General features: G+C 36.5%; 1 protein-coding gene across 1 annotated transcript in view; it reads left to right on the plus strand.

Moving 5' to 3' along the window:
* Positions 1 to 6,994: 6,994 nt before the first annotated feature.
* Positions 6,995 to 17,929, plus strand: part of LOC143880109 (putative protein S-acyltransferase 16) — a 32,343-nt gene continuing 21,408 nt past the window's right edge. Inside the window, exon 1 of the mRNA XM_077382862.1 lies at positions 6,995 to 7,536. Within this exon, the coding sequence (XP_077238977.1) occupies positions 7,267 to 7,536 (270 nt within the window). The 5' untranslated portion in view covers positions 6,995 to 7,266. The remainder of the gene's footprint in view (positions 7,537 to 17,929) is intronic.

Raw genomic sequence — 17,929 nt, forward strand, 5'->3', positions numbered from 1 at the left:
AAGAAGGACACAAACCAAACAAAAATTCTTTTTGATTAAATAGGGGAAAGGCAGAACGAATTTTAGTGCTTGGGAAGCTCCAAAATTCGTCATCCCCTTCTCCCCCCTTGGAAAATTCATTTTCACATCTTCTCTCTCTCTCTCTCTCTCTCTCTCTCTCTCTTTATATATATATATATATATATATATATATATATATATATATATATATATATATATATATATGAGGAAAAGGAGTGTGCGGTCGACTGCATATAAGGTCATATGCGGTCGAGGGCCCAAACACATGGGTCCCACATTTTTGTGGTGATCAAAACCATTCATTTGCAAGGCCCCATCATAGATAGGGTGTGTACAAAAAATCAGCTCCATTGGATCATCCTAAGCCCTCCAAAAGTGGAGGGCAAAAATGGGCAGATTTGTGGCAAACGGTGTCTGTTCATTTTGCCCTCCACTTTTGGATGGGTTAGGATGATCCTATGGAACTGATTTTTTGTGCACGCCCTATCTATGTAAGGGCCTTGCAAATAAATGCTTTGGATCATCCTAACAATGTGGGCCCACATGAGTTTTGGGCCCTCGACTGCACCTAAGCTTGGTGCGGTCGAGTACACAATCTTATTCCTCTCTCTCTCTCTCTCTCTCTCTATATATATATATATATATATATATATATATATATATATATATATAATTCTTCAAAGTGAAACCATAGTTTCAAAGAGAAAGGCTTCCAATTCAATTCTCTGATCTCTTCAACAAAGGTACTGATTAGATCAGACCTTGTTGAAGTGAATAAGTGTTATTCACATCCACAATCAAGGTGCAAAGAAAAGAATCCATCGAATCAACTTGCGCGGTTCACGGCGTTCAGAACGATTGCAACCGTTCGAGGAGTAGATCAAGCAGTGTGGTTCCTTGATTTCTTCTTCAAAGAGGTATTTCCTTATGTTTAATTAACATAGTTAACTAATCTAGACTCTAGGATCTTGGGCAAAAGCAAGATCAAAAAGAAAAATTTAAAGTTCTATGCGATTTTTGTTCCGTTGCGCATAGCGATCTTGCTGGAAGGGGATAACCTTCCTTCAGCAACTAGCTGATAGAAAGGATAACCATTCTAAACTCATAAGTAGGATGTTGTTTGACTTGTGGGTACGATTTAAAAATAGGGTTCCTGATGTGGACATTGGCACCTATTTGGTCATCTTTTGGTTTGAAGTTTGGTAGCCACCTACCACAACAATTTCATGAGATTGATTTCATTATAAAACTGCTTGTTGCCGAGTTTCTGTAAGAACTTCACTTGAGCCACGAATCTCTGAAGAACTTATGTCCTCAAGTTTATAAAAAGTTTGGAATTATTGGCTTGCAAGTGCTTGTGGAAATGCATGTTACCAATTGAGTCAGTGTTGTGGCACTTTCTCTTGCTTTGGAATGAGATAAAACTCATCTTCATTAGAAGATTTCTAGTACAAGCAGATATGCTTCTCTTGGAGATAATACATTATTCATAGGTGGTGTTAATGGCCTGTGCATGTGGAACTTGGGAATTGATTTGAGTTTTCAAGCATATCTATGGCTTTTTTACAGCACCAGTTTGATTTTTTGGATTTGCTGAAATTTATACAAGTATTATATACAATTTCACTGTTTACAAAGGTGGACATTTATAAGTCATTTATAAGCAATTTGTAAGCCATAAGAAGTGTTGAGTGCTTATGTTTGCATATCATTCTTATCATTGGGTATAAACATGCTGAGAACTTTAATATCTTGACTAATTCTTGTTGGAAAATGAAGCTGTTGCACTCAGTGAAGAATTTCTTTGGGTTTGAAAGTTTTATGGTTGCGCTAGCTATGATACTGTAACAAAGCAATTCACCCATTATTCCTGTACTCTTGCTGGCCTAATGGGTATATGTAATTCAGTGATCTTAACATATGAGAAGCTTGAAGGATAACATAATCAAATCTTTAAGCACTTCAACTAATTCAGGAACATGCATTGAAGTCTCTTTGTAGCATATTGTAGTTCAGATATTAGATGCACAATTCCTTTCAAGGAGGCTGCAGTTAAATGCCATAATTAACGAATTTCTCAGGTACCAAAGAATGAAGATCCCATTTTGTAGAAGTTATTCTTGAACTTTAAGGATTATTTTGACAAAAGAAATGAAGTGAGAAATTTGTTGCCATTGAATAAGTTCAATGTAACACGAGTGCATGTGGTGAAATTGGGAGACGAGCCTTGTTCTTTATGAAATGCAACTGAGTTATCGCAATTTCTTCTCGAAGGCTTTGAGAATTTAAGGTGCATAACCACCTAGAAAATGCAAGGGATGAATGTTTTGAGCAGGTTTTTGTACCGAGAAGATTATTGTCAAGCATTATCAAGAAAAACATGCAGCAGAATTGGGCAGGCAAAATATATTGCTCTCTTAAATTATGTTGAAGAAGCTCTTGATGGAGTCGTTGGGAATGAAGCAGAGGAATTGAAGACGGGTGAATTTACAGATGCACCAAAAGAAAATTCTTTTGAAAGGCATGAAACTCTTGAAATTGCCCCTTCACCTAAAGCTCCATCTCATTTAGTTGTTACTAGTTCTGTTAGTAGCACATTGGTGCAAAGAAGACCGAAAGTAAGGCAGGGGGATTGGTGTATGCAAGCTTCTATAAAGCTGAATGAAAGCCATGTTCAGAAGTCTCAAGAACCAGCATTTGTCGTCGTTGCCTCAGCTAATGCCACCACAACATTGGAAACATCTTTTCCTTCTTGCTTTGAATATGTAGAGAACATCCAATCTGCTGTGAACGATTCTGGAAAGGCACAGGTAATTGGTCATGTTTTACCACTCAAATCTTCATTCTTCTTTCCAAACTTTGGAATTGATGGTGGGTTTAAGAAGAAAACAAGCTCCAGCTCCTGTAAAGTACAGGTACAGGAAAGTAATGAAGCAAGACAGAAGTTCTCAAATGCAAAGTCCATTTCAAGAGCCCAATTTTTTGGGTGATCAGAATAAAGCTGGTGATGTGCCTCTCTACAGTGAGTTCCTGGTTGTTAGCATAAGATGCTGTTGGGTGGAGATGGCTCTTTCTATTCTGCTACTAGAAGTGATGCTACAAAGTGCTCTGAGTTGCATTTAGAGTTAAAAGCCAAAGATCAATAACTTATAGGCCATGCAATAGCTTCTTGCATCATATCATGTCATATGGAAACCTTCTTTACATGCAGTGTTTGGTATGTGTAATCCTAAAGCAAAGTTTTTGTATGCTTGTTGTCTATGATCAGAAGGAGAGTGCTTTGGTAATCTACTTCTGCTAGGTTGGGTTTAGATGGATCAGCAATCACAATTGGCTAAGGAGCCAGTGATCAGTGATGATTCAAATCATATTGACCTTTCACTTGTTGATGGGCTTCTTGCACATGCTAATTTGCCCAAATATCTATCAATGAAGGGGCTCTGTGGTAAAGCACAACAGAATAATACCATTTAGAGGTTGTTTGGCTATGGAACATGGCAGCAGGCCAAATATGAAAAACCATCTATTGTTCTTGGTTGGCCAGCAAGGAGGTAACAAAACAGAAAGAAGCAAGCTATTGGGACTATCTCTCAGAGCAGGTGCACTAGATGAATTCAGGATAGCACAATGTTATTTGCACCTCAGTCCTTTGTGTTGATGAGAGGCCGATCTTGAGGACAAACTCTTTTTAAGGGGGGAGTTTGATGCGGACATCGGCCCATTTTGGCGATCCAAGGTTTAAGAAATGAGATGCCTATGTAGCAGCGTTGGCGTGGATCAAAGATGGAGATTTAACCTGATCATGGGTGGAGGCTTAATGCAGACGTAGATCAAGTGGGATGCTTGTGATTGGCGGATCATGAGTGCATATGCATTAGTGGTGGATATGTGTATTAGAATTGTAGAATGTGGGCCATGTATCAGTGTGGCCTATATGTGTGTATCGGGGTATAAGTGTAATAAGAGGATAATTGTCATTGTGGAGGGGTCTACATGTAAGGGATGGGATTTTCTATAAATAGGGGTCTAGGGTTAGAGATTAGCTAATTTTGATCATTTTAAGAGAAAATGTAATTGAGTGAGGAGGATTCTTCGAGAATTCTAAGGAAAGATGGGAGAAGTTCTCCAATGTATGGACGTCATGACTCTCATGAAGGTGAGTTCTATGCGCAGCTCGTTGCCACTGTAACAGATCCGAGCCCCGTTGAGACAATTACAAGGGTTTTGTACTTCTAACCTTTGTTCTTTGAAAATCATCCTTGTTTCTTTCCTTATTTCATGTGATTCTTTCCGAGTTTATCCATAGATTTTCAGCAATTGTTCATTTTATTTTGAAATTTGTCTATAGATCTTTTTAGTTTTCTTAATGCAAGATGAATAACGACCATAGAACTAAGATCTATTAGATCCAATCCTTAAATTCATGTTAAAACAGTTCACATTTTATTGAAAATCTTGTGCATTTCACATGAATTTTCAGATCCGATCATAAATTTTTAGATATAGATCAGATCTGGAAATTTCTTCTGTTGCTTTCGCAGCAATTCTACATCAGATCCCATGGAACTCCAACTCATGGTCATCCCAAAATGGTAGTAAGTGCAATTTTATCTCACTTTTTTTTTCCGGAATGTGGGAAAACATGGCTTTTATGGTATTTTTATTTGGATTTTAATAGCACAACCAACAATGAATTATGCATGATTCTAGAATCTCTACAATTCCAACTCTATTATGCCCAAGCCAAAAAAGTCTCCAGAGTCTAGCCATTATATTAGAATTAAGGCTTTGTTCACTTGCGTTCCTTGGAAAGCAAATCCTTGGAAAACCACCTCTTTTTTCCTTGACAAGACCTTGACAAGACAGAATTCTGGTGTTCACTTGCTTTCCAGTGAAAATAGAATTACACATGTGGAATTTCTGCAATAAGTCAAAAAATGACATGGAAAAGCCCATTTCCCCACTTTAGGGATTTCATTTTCGACTTAAAACACACGGATTTCGTTTCCCTGGAAAACTAGTGCAAAAAGAAGGGCAAGGCGTTTCCCTGGAAATCTTTTCCTGTAAGTGAACAGTCCAGGGAAACCTTTTCCTGCACAGATTCTCTGGATTTCTTTTCCTAATGCCATGTCAGATTCCCGGAAAACATTTTCTTTTCGTTTCCCGGGAAAACAAGTGAACAAAGCCTAAGGAATTTGATGTTGGGTGGTAGAGTAAAGAGTGATGCTGTGGGCACTAATAGTGTGACCAAGCTAGGAACCCATCAAATGCTCATTCATCAAATGGCCAAGAGAGAAGGGGTGTTTCATTCATTTTGATCAAAGTGGCAATTTTAGTAATTTTAGCGACAAAAACGTGATAAAGCAGTCAAGGTTTCTTATTTTTTTGTCCATGCTTCATATGTGATTCCTGGGTTCCGAGTCGGTTTACACTTGATTCCCATATCGTTTTCCTAGAATAAATGAGTAGGTCTTAACTTCTGAGATTTTTTGACAGTTAGTGCATATGTGTGACTAATCATGCCACATGTAACATTTTAAATACTCAAATCAGGACAAATAAGCATGGTTTTAAATTTCGGCAAAAATCCAAAATTTCAGATTTCAGTGGAGACCGAAACCAAAATTTGGCGAAATCCGGAATTTTGGACTTTACCAAATTTCAGTCCGAAATTTCGAGAAAATCTTTTTTTTTTTTTTTTAAAGAAATGTTACCAAATTTCGAAATGAATTAAATATTCTTTTTTAAATTTTACCAATTTCGGACTGAAATTTCAGATTTCGCCAAAATTTCATATTTCGGTGGGGTCCAAAATAGGTATCGAAACCGAAATTTAAAACCTTGCTAATAAGACCAACCGAAAATCACGACCGGATCAGATAATGCCATAATTCTATAATCCTCAGTCGATTATTGATTCGATTCCCATATCATTTTCCCGACACGTCCGAGATTTTTGGCAGTTAGTGCATATGTAGGAATAACCATGCCACATGTAAAACTATACATCTTCAGTCCTATATAGACTAATAAGAATGACCGAACATCACGACCGGATCAGACAGTGTCATTAATAATACCATAATTCTATAATCTTCAGTTAGTTATGCACCCGATTCCCATTTCATTTTCCTGGAATAAATGTTTAAGGCCTTAACGTTCGAGCTTTCTGACTGTTAGTACATATATGTTCGATTAATCATGCCATAAACTATAAATCCTCAATCCTATCTAGACTAATAAGACCAACCGGAACATCACGACCGGATCAAACAATGCAACTATTAATGCCATAATTCTATAATCCTACACAGAACCAATAGATTACAATCCCAACCTTCTCTAGCACACATTTTATTTGGATGAATTTTTGGTAGTGTTTGGATTCGGGTATGGGCCCACATTATTTGGATGATCTATAGCGTTCGTTTGATGGGTCCTGACATAGATAGGGTGTGCCCAACAAATCAGCTCCATCGGATCATCCTAACCCTTCAATCTATAGACGAACCTTCAGCTGAGGGGGCCTACCTTAAACAAATTGAAACTATATGGGTGTATTTGTCACGTTTTAAACTATAGGGGTGGAAGTGGATATGTCAGAAACTAGAGGGGGTGTAAATGTAATTATCCCTAATTTAAAAAAAAAGAAGTGATATTTTCCCTAAATGAGGCTGTCTGAAGTAAAAAAAAGGCAGCAACTATATCATTCCCCTTTAAAAATCTTTAAAACATGATGTGTCATTGAACCCACCATCCCCATAAACCTATGGAAAAATTGTTAAAGAGGGACGATAACCCCCTTTTGAGAGTTTGATAACCCCATTTAGAGGGTTGATAACCCCCTTTTAAAGACTTAATAACCCCCATTTCCTCCCTCTTTAATAATTTTTTAAAAGTATGTCCCCGTTTGGTAATTCTCGTATTTTGATGTACCCAATTGGCAATTTTTCGTAAACCTATAAATAAAACCATAAAACCATCCTACCTTACTTTTCCACCTGCTCTCTGCCTCTCTCCCCAAACGCATAAACGGAGCCCCGTCGTGGCTTACGCCGGAGGCCTCCGATGACCACCCGTCGCCACCATCCTTTCAAAACTGAACCCTTCCAAACCACAAAATTACCCAAAATGCCCCTCTCTCTCTCTCTCTCTCTCTTAACCCCCCACCTATTTATACCCCCTCTCTAAACCCTAGACCATAAGAAGAAGAAAAAAATTCATCCCCCCTCTAGAAGAAATAAAATGAGTCGGAATTTCTTTTCCCTTCCGATCCTTGTAGGTTTCTCTGTAATCTTATTCCTCTACTACACGACCGTCTTTATAGTTATTGATGAATGGCTCGGTCTTAATACCTCGCCGGGATTCATGAATGGTGTTTTCTTTACATTATTAGCCCTCATGTCGGTTTTTAATTACACTATTGCCATTGTCCGGGATCCCGGCCATGTTCCCGCATCTTTCATGCCGGATGTTGAAGATACGGAGAACCCAATTCACGAGATCAAGAGGAAGGTGAGATTGATGTTAGCTAAAATCTCTATTTTTATTTTCTAGGGTTTTGGTAATGTTTCTTTTAGAGTTGTGTTCTTGTAATGTTTGTTATCTTTCATGTTGTTTTTGTGTTTGTGCAGTATTTTTAATGTAGCTCTGCATGTAGAATGTGAATTAGGGTTTTGAAGATTGAATAGAAATAGCCTCATGCATGTTGAAAAATCCTTGAAATATGTAAAGAAAAAGGTTGTAATGGCATGCAACTACAAAAAAAAATAAAAAATGTTAATGGGCGCATGCATATACAGAAATACTTGAAATATGTATAGAAAAAGGTTGTAATTGCACGGGACTAGGAAAAAAAGTCGTTAATTTCGCACTTGTATGGTGCATTCTTATTCTTATATGAGAGTCTATTATTTTGAGTCTGATTCTCATATTTCATCTGTTATTGTGATATGAATTGTTAAAGTGCTTCTGTTTTTAAAGCATGTTGATAAACTTGGATTAGTATCTACCCTGAATATGTCAATCAATAGAGTCCTTTTGAGTAAAATACAAGCACTCAATTTTTTCAGAAAAAATTGCTTTTGCATTATTGGTAGCTATGATTTAATGCTTTGCGGTTTGCACATGGTGAGAGCAATAAGACATGGTGTTTGCATATATAATGGTGACCAATGGCAGCAGCCAATGATGCGCACATTACTAACAATGGTCAAAGTTCAGTATTCTGGATATCGAATTGGACGGGGAAATAGTAAGAGGTTGGATCAAATAGTAAACTCGGCTAGATTAATGCAAAAATTTTCTTTCCATTTAAAAAAATATTATTAATAATAATGATATAAATACTTATGAATATGTAAAAGTAATTTTTACTAAAATCTATTTACCTCATCCTTAATTGGTAATATATTTCTGACTTTAAAATCATTGACGATCATGCAACCCTATTCTGTCTATTTAAACCATTTCAAGGGTTCTGTCTTGCTGCTTTTTCTTCGGAAAACATTGTAGATTGATTGATCTTTTGAAGGCACTGTTGCAAGTGAAATGTTTAATGGCTTAGTATATATATTCTTACCAACTTTAGCTATTTCTTGCCTTAACATAATTGGATTATTGTAAATCTTAATTTCTATGAGTTGGCCAACACATTGAATTTATTGATGACACCCGTGTCCACACGTGTCGACACTCCTTTAGACACTTTTAAATGTATTGTTAGAAGTGTTAGTAACTTTATATGTATGTACGTGTATGAGTGTGTCACTATTTATGGATTTTTAAAGGTTTCCATTCTAGATACCTTGTATCCCTGTCGAAACTCGGCACACGAATTCGTATCCACAAATCACGATTATATGTACTTTCTATTTTAGTCTCAAGGACTGATGTCTAAAGGCAACATATATCTGTATGACTGTATATATATATTTCTATTTATGTTGTAGAATTTCAAAGAAAATATTGTTGTTTATAAGTCTAGGTTTCGATCTAGTGCCTTGCACATTTCATTTACCTTCTATTTGGAATGCACCTAGCACTTATATGCCATTGGTTGTAACTTCCATGGATGATAGACAAAAATAGAAGGTTGATGTAGGTTATGAATGCTACCTACATGTTATTTGAATGTAGAAAATGTATTTCCTGATAGGAGTATCCGATGCAAACGAGGCGGAAGTGCGGGCCATGGTATTAAGCTTCTAATCAATGTTGGGTTGGAAAAGGTTGAGATAGAAGGAGATTCAAAAATGTGATAAGCTCGATTAATGGGACAAACTCAATACCTTGGAGATTTGTGGCTTTCTTTGATGAAATCCATGATATAACAGGAGGAGGACATTTAAATGCTTATCATGTGAAACGGTCTGCAAATGGTGTGGCGGATAAGCTAGGTAAAGATGGAGTATTCAAGGATAATTTGGAGCAGTTTGATTATCTACCACCTTCATTTTTTCCTTTTTTTTCTTTAGATTCTTCTTGTATCATATGTTCAGACCTCCTCAGTCTTTGAACGTTTATATTAATACTATTCATCATTCAAAAAAAAAAAAAAAACTGATTTAATGATTTCCTTAGGCTCAATTTCCTTCGACGTAAAAATGGACTTAAGATTTGTTTTATGTTCATTTTTACAACATAAAACAAATTTTGCGTCCATTTTTACGTTGAAAGGATCAGAGCCGTAATGCATTAGATGTACAGAAGCTTAGCTATCACATTTGGTGTAACATCCATCTGTTCCTACTTAGAAAACTAGGGCCTTTTCTTTTATTTCTTTTTTCTTTTTATGCCTAAAGTCGAGCTATTATTTTATTCCCTTTTTGACGTTTTCATATTGACTAAGCTAGAGAAGAAGATGACGGTAAGAACAACAGACATAAAGAGTCATGAACCCATTCTCGATTAGCAGTCCAGCCATGGCCCTGAGATTTAGAGGTGTTTGTTGTTGCATCATGTGCAAAGAAACACTTAACGGTGTTTTGGTGTCAATGCATGACGGCGGGACAACTTTTAGTTGTAGATCAAATCTAATTGGATTCGGGGGGTCTATCAATTCAAAGGTGGACAAATTTTCGTTATTTGAATGTAGAAAATGTATTTCCTAATAAATCTATTAATCTTGATTATTGATTTAATGATCTTCTTAATGAATTAGATATACAGAAGCTTAACTCTCATATTTGGTGTGTCATCCATCCATTCCTCCTTAGAAAACTAGGCCTTTTCTTTTATTTCTTTTTTCTTTCTTTGTCCAAAGTCAAGCGATTATTTTATTCCCTTGTAACGCTTTCATATTGACTAAGCTAGAGAAGAAGATGAAAGATAAGAGCAACAGACACAATGAGTCATGAACCCTTTCTTGATTAGAAGTCTAGCCATGGCGCTGAGATTTGGCGTTTCTTGTTGCCACCATGTGCAAAGAAACACTTAAAGGTTGTTTTGGGTGGCAATGCATTAAGGCGGGACAAGTTTTAGTTGTAGATTAATTCTAATTGGATTCAGGTGGTCTATCAATTCATTGGTGGACAATATTTTACAAGTTTTTTCAAATTTGATCATCACAACCTATTTAGCTAGACGATTTTTATTATGGATGATGCCAAGTCAAGACTGCCTGTGACCATTTACTGTTCAAAACAAAAAAAAGTCAATGAAAATTTGTAGGGGGAGGAAACACAAGATTTGAGTGGTCGATGTTGGTGGTGACCTTTTGTATTTAGATCAATGGAGTTGGTCGGTAAATTCATGTGGGAGAGAGGAAGATTATTTTGTCAAAGGGGTATAAAAGGTTGTTTGGATGCAGGGAAAGTTTATGTTGTAAATTCTTTTCCATGGAAAATGTGTTAAACAAACTAATTTTCCACGGGTTTTTTTTCCAAAATAAAAAAATTTCCCCATTTCAAGGGAAATTGCGACCCGACTAGACCCTGGAATTCTTTTTCCGTCTAAAAAGTACATATTTTTTCGATACGTCCAAATGCCACCTAAGGGTTTGTTTGGATGTACCAAAAGGTGGGAAAATTAAATTAAAGAGATACATTTTTCATTTTCTAGCGTTGGTTGGTTGCCTTTACTATTCAAATGGTACATTTCTCATTGTGCTATCTTCTCTGAGAATTTGATTTCAATCATTGTAGTTTCTCATGAAGATGAGAGGCTACAAAGGACTATGGAAACTTGAAGTTTCTCTAGGATTGGGTCCTAGAGCTGCTAGTTTTTTGGCTAGTCGTCCTTTTAATATGTTCAACTACAGATTCTTCTTCTTGCATACTGATGGAGTTAATTTCTCTAGTAGGTGCTAGATATGAGATTCAAAAGCTCTATCATATGACTCTATTATTGTGTCAAACATTCACTTTGCTGTTTGGTATCCCCCATACATGACTTCTAGGTCTGGGTCCATAGATTTGAGCATGCTCAACCTATCTGTTTTATCGTCTTCTAGAAACTTTTTATAATGTCTTTTTTTGTGGCTGAACAAGCATCTAAAGTCAGTTCGTCTGCTAGATTGGAATCCAAAATATAGCCAACCATATCTTGGCTGAGTATAAGTCGAATTCATCGTTTCTAAATCGAAAAATTTGTTCCATTAAGGCCATGCCTAGCAACTAGGAATTTTTTTATGATAAATTTGTTAATCCTAGTAGCGAGAGGGTTAGCGTGGGTGGGAGGAGGGACTTGAGAGGCGGCACGATTGATTGGAGGGGGAGTAGTGGCTAAAAGACCAGGAAAAAATCGATCATATTTTCAGTGGAAATTTTTGTTTCTTGGTTTTTCAAGATTTTCTTACACTCTTGTCATTCAGTTCCTGTCATATCTATCCCTCTTCCACCCTCTCTCACCTTTGGATATGCTAATTTTCAAGGAAAAAAATTCAGCGTAGCCATTTGTGCCCTAAGTTTTTCTGGTTTTGCTAAGTTAAGTCTTGACAGCCTAGTTAGAAATGTTATTTAGTTGAGAAATTTAAATAACGAGGGTTTAGATTGACTGACAGGTAATGTGCTCGAATTACTTATTACTAGGTGGCGAAATCCCCCTTACTTGCATAATGCTGATAATGCTTGAGGGGTGTCGAAGTGTCTCCAATGAAGCTATCTGCAATCTCTTGATCTACGTGTTAGAATTTCAGGAAGCATACTGTTTGATTTGTTGCTGATGGCGAAAGAAGTTTAGCGCCGTTTACAGATCGCAAATCGGATGTCTAGAAAGCCTTGCTTGGTGATCTGATCAAGATGAATGGATGTGATTAATCCAAAATCAAATCGAACTCTTGTTGATGATAGCTGAAAATGAGTTGAATGTGTTCCTTAGGATGTCTATAGTAACTTTCATGTTGAAGATGTGGCCCAAAAATAACTGGAAATGGCTCTTCTGTTAACTTGAGTTCGGGTGCGGATCACTCGAACTAGTGGTCCCTTCCGTGCTGCTGAAAACAGATGATTTGAGGGTCGTAGGGCAATATGATAATACTTAGCGTACCACATAATAGATGAGCAGTTTTTTATCGTGACTCTACCAGCGAAAATCCTATGAGAAGAAGAAAAGGATGCATCGTGTTACTATTGCAGTAAAAGTTATGGCCGTTTTTCCACCGAATTGATCAAAGAGAACGAGAAGGGTGAACCACCCTATCGTTGGATCATCATAACCCTCGTCTTAGTTACGTTTAAAGCTATGATTTGTGGACACGGACACGGGTGTCGTGTGTTGACACGGACACGGAGTGTCGGACACGGCGAACCCCCAAAATTCAGAAACGGGGACACAGCTAAAATAGAAAGTACATATATGATACACCAACAAATATCAGAGAAAGAAGAGCTAAAAAAGAGTTTATAATAAAATAAGAGTTAATAATAAAAGAGGTAAACACTATTTGCAATAATAAAACAAAATGTCACACTTGACATAGCACAAAAATGTGTCCACACAACCAAATTATTCCTAACACTTATAGCAATACATTTAAAAGTGTCCAAAGGAGTGTCGACACGGGTGGATACGCGTGTCATGTCGGACACGACAGGACACGTGTGTCGGCAATAAATTCGAAGTGTCGGCTAAATCATAGGTTTAAAGGCTGCTCCCCTCTTTGCAGGTTCACACAATGCTATTATAATCGGTACCTTGACCTATTAGTTACTAGTCAGCTCAATTAAGGATTCTTCGAAGATCACCATTTAACGTAGCATGCAATCGAAGCAAGTCAATTTTGGGGGTATTTCTAGTTGGATTTCGGTTCCGTCTTCAACATGAAAATTGTTCCAGACAACTTGAGGATCATATCTAGGCAATTTTCAGCTAGCAATAGTGAGTTGTTCGATTGATATTGGTGTAATCTCATCCGTTGATCGTGGTACTGGTTGGATACTATCACCAATCGAAACTCTCTTGACATCCGATTTAGGATCTGTGAAAGGCGGTGTGTTTCTTTCGACATCCGCAACGTATCAGATGGTGAAATTCCAGAAATTCTAGTAGTTAGATCGAGACATCACAAAAAAACTTCATCGGAGGATTGTCGACACTTTACAAACAGGGGATTTCACCATATAGTAATCAATAATTCGAATCAATTTCTAGTAAGTCACGTTAAACCCTAGCTATTTAAATTTCTCATATCGATAACATGTCTGATAGGGTTGTGAACACAAAACTTAGCAAAATTAAGAGATTAAATGGAATAATTTTTTTAATTTGGAAGTAACGAATTCGACTTGTACTCAACCAAGATAGGGTTGACTATGTTTTAGATTTATATATGCCGGAAGAACCAACTTTAAATGCTAGTTCTGCTCTAAAAAGACTTTTTGAGATATTTTTAGAAGACGATACAACTGCTAGGTTGAGCATGCTCATATTTATGAAATCAGACCTTGGAATTACATACGAGGAATTCCAAGCGGCCAAATCAATATTTGACACAATAATAGTCATATAGTGGAGCTTCTAAATCTCACATTCAGTTTTTGATAAAGAAATTTAACTCTACCAACATGCAAGAAGAAGATTCTGTAGTCGGACATATCATTAGGTTGTCAGTCACAACCAAAGAAACTCCAGGTTAATACAGTCCTTAGCATTCTCCCGTCTTCATGGGAAACTGTGGTTATTGCAATCAAGTTTTTAAGGCAAGATATCACTATGAGAAACCTACCCGTGATGCTCACTATTGAGGCGAGAGAAGATAGAAAAAGAACATTGAAGCCCTGTTTGCAACCCTGTTATCATCTTGGCCATCTCCCGTCTTCATGGGAAACTGTGGTTACTGCAATCAAATTTTAAGGCAAGATATCACTATGAGAAACCTACCCGTGATGCTCACTGTTGAGGCTGAGAGAAGATAGAAAAAGAACACTGAAGCCTTGTTTGCAACCCTGTTATCATCTTGGCCATCCATATCTGGAAATGTCAAAGCCAAAACCAAGTTCTTTAAAAAGAAAAAACCAAAGGTTAAGGGTTTTAAAAAGTACAATCCTAACAAAAACATTAAAATGGTTTGTTGTAATTGTGAGAAACCGGGCCGCATTCAATGGAATTGTGCTCAAAAGAAACAAAAATGATCAGAATAGGCCATCAAAGGACATAGTCTCTATGGTGTCTAAGTTCCTACTTGTAGATAGTGACGGCCGTAGTTGGTGGGTTGATTCTGGCTCCGCCATTTGGCTACGCGAGAGTTTTGTTAACATGGTGATCATCGTGTGCGCATGGGTAATAACACATATTGTGATGTTTTTTGGAGTTTGTACACTCCGTATTCAGTTGATCGGTGATACGAATCTCCTTTTAACTGATGTGATGTATGAGCCGACTATCAGGCGTAACCTACTCTTAATGATTCGCATCGATGAGCATCGTTTCAAGGTTCATTTTCGTTCTGATCGGGTTTCCATTGGAAAATATGGCCGTGTACTATTGCGTGGACAAAAAGTTGATGTATTGTATGGATCCATTATAAATGTTTATTCTAGAAATAAAGGTGTTTTTTCTTCAGCTTATATTGATGTGTCCTTTACTGTTATGGCTCCATGTATTTGACATTTGAGATATGTCATATAAACAAAGATAAAATGAAAAGAATGTTAACAAGTGGACTAAATCCAAACATAAAAATTGAATTCCCTACTTGTGAGCCATGCTTATATGGTAAGATGACCAGAAAACCTTTTCCTAAATGGCAATAGTCTAGTGAACTACTTGCCATTATTCACTCAGATATAGAATATTTCAACATTTATTGATGATTATTCTAGATTTAGATGTCTATTTAGTTCATAGGAAGTGTGATGCCCTAGACAATTAAAGAATATAAGAAAGAAGTTGAAAACCAGTTAGGTAGATCAATTAAAATATTAAGAACTGATAGAGGTGGAGAGTTCTGTTCCGAACTCTTTGATAAATTCTGTAATGAATCTAAAATAAGACACGACCTACAAGTCCTTATACACCACTACAAAATGTAAAGAAAAATGTTGTAATAAGATGGGGTAGGAAAAAAAGTAGTTAATTTTCCGCTTAGATGGTCCATTCTTATTCTTAGATGAGTCTTTTTTGAGTTCGAGTCTCATTTTTTTGTTATGGTGATATGAATCGTTAAATTGCTTCTGTTTTTAAAGCATGTTAATAAACATAGATGCGTATACAGTGTTTAAAAACGCGGATGCGGCGCACAGCCGAGGAAAATCCTAGTCGACTCTGTTGACGCGGTCATAATTCGGGAGAGTGAAAGGAATTTTTATTGACTCTGTAGGGTAAAATGTGGAATGCGGAAAACAGATGCGGCACAACATGGCCAAGGTAAGAGGGAGTTGACTCGGGGGAGTCGATGCGGATGGGGGGGAGTTTTAAAACTATGGTATATATCCTTAATATATCCATCAATGGAGTCCTTTTGAGTAAATGACAAGCAGTCATATTTTTCAGAAAATTGCTTCTGCATTTTTGGTAGCTATGATTTAATGCTCTGCAGTTTGCAGCTGTAATGGTCACCGAAGGCAGTAGTCAATGTTGCGCGTTACTAACAATGGTCGAAGTACATTGTTCTGGATATTAAATTGGATGGAGAAATAGTAAGAGGGTGGATAGACTCAAAATAGTAAACTGGGCTAAACAATTTTTTCCATGTTAAAAAATTAGTAATAATAATAATCACATAAATGCTTATGAATATGTAAAATTAATGGTTACTAAAATTCAGTTACTTCATCCCGAATTGGAAATATATATCTTACTTTAAAATCATTAACGATCATGCAACCCTATACCATCTATTTACAACCATTTCAAGTGTTCTGTTTTGCTGTTTTTTCTTCAGAAAACCTCATAGCTTGATTGATCTTTTGAAGGCACTGTTGTAAGTGAAATGTTTAATGGCTTAGCGGATATATTCTTACCAACTTTAGCTATTGCTCGTCTTTACATAATTGGATTATTTTGATTCTTAATTTACTCGTAGCATTTGAATGAATACTTTCATGATTTGATTTTTTGAATGATTCCTACGTGCATTTCTCAATGACTGATGTCTAAAAGCAATAATATATATATATATATATATATATATATATATATATATATATTTATATATTTGTTTGTTTATGTTGTAGAATAGCAAAGAAGATATTGTTATTTGAAGTCTAGGTGTGGATCTAGTGCCTCGGTCATTCCAGTTACATTGTATTTGGAATGCACCTAGCACTTTATGCCATTGGCTGTAACTCTGTAAGTTTGTAACTTCCATAGATGATAGACAAAGATAGAAAGCGGAAGTAGGTTATGAATGCTTCCTACATGCTATTTGATTGTAGAAAATGTATTTCCTCGATGGATGATCGAAAAAAAAATAAAAGGTGGATGTAGGTTATGAATGCTACCTACATCTTATTTGAATGTAGAAACTGTATTTCCTAGTAAAGCCACTAATCTTGATTACTGATTTAATGATTTCCTTAATGTATTAGATATACAGAAGCTTAGCTATCACATTTAGTGTGACATCCATCTGTCCCTCCTTAGAAAACTAGGGTTTTTTCTTTTACTTCTTTTTTCTTTTTATGCCTAAAGTCGAGCTTTTATTTAATTCCCTTTTGATGCTTTCTTATTGACTAAGCTAGAGAAGAAGATGAAGGCTAAGAACAACAGACACAATGAGTCATGAACCCATTCTCGATTAGTAGTCCAGCCATGGTGGTATTTGTTGTTGCCGCCATGTGCAAAGAAACACTTAAGCGTGTTTTGGGTGGCAATGCATGAGGGCGGGAGAAATTTTAGTTGTAGAATAAATCTAATTAGCGGAGGGGTCTATTGATTCAAAGGTGGACAGTATTTTACAAGTTTTTTCAAATTTGATCAGCACAAATTTTTAGCATTTTAGCTTAGACAATTTTTGTAATGGATGATGCCAAGTCAAGACTGCCCGTGACCATTTGCTGTTCAAAACGAAAAAAAAAAAGTCCATGAAAATTGCCCATGTTTATACGGGTAAGAAACACAAGATTTGAGAGGTCGATGTTGGAGGTGAGCTTTTGGATTTAGATCAATGGCGTTGGTTGGTAAATTCATATGGGAGAGAGGAATATTATTTTGTCGTAGGGGTATAAAAGGTTGTTTAGATGTAGGGAAAGTTTTTCTTGTAAATTCTTTTCCATTCAAAATGTGTTAACCAAAACTAATTTTCCATGGAATTTTTTCCAAAATAAAAATTTTCCCCATTTCAAGGGAAATTGCGACCCTACTAGACCTCGGAATCCCTTTTTCCGTGGAAAATGTACATATTGTTTCCCTACGCTCAAACGACACCTAAGGGTTTGTTTTTTTGTACCAAAAAGTAGAAAATTTAAAGTAAAAGGACACAGTTTCCATTTTCTAGCATTGTTTGGTTGCCATTTACTATTCAAATTGC

Source organism: Tasmannia lanceolata, unplaced genomic scaffold (genome assembly GCF_043159265.1).
Source record: "Tasmannia lanceolata isolate RefF3 unplaced genomic scaffold, GAP_Taslan_0.1 ptg000006l, whole genome shotgun sequence".
In the NCBI taxonomy this organism is placed as follows: Eukaryota; Viridiplantae; Streptophyta; class Magnoliopsida; order Canellales; family Winteraceae; genus Tasmannia; species Tasmannia lanceolata.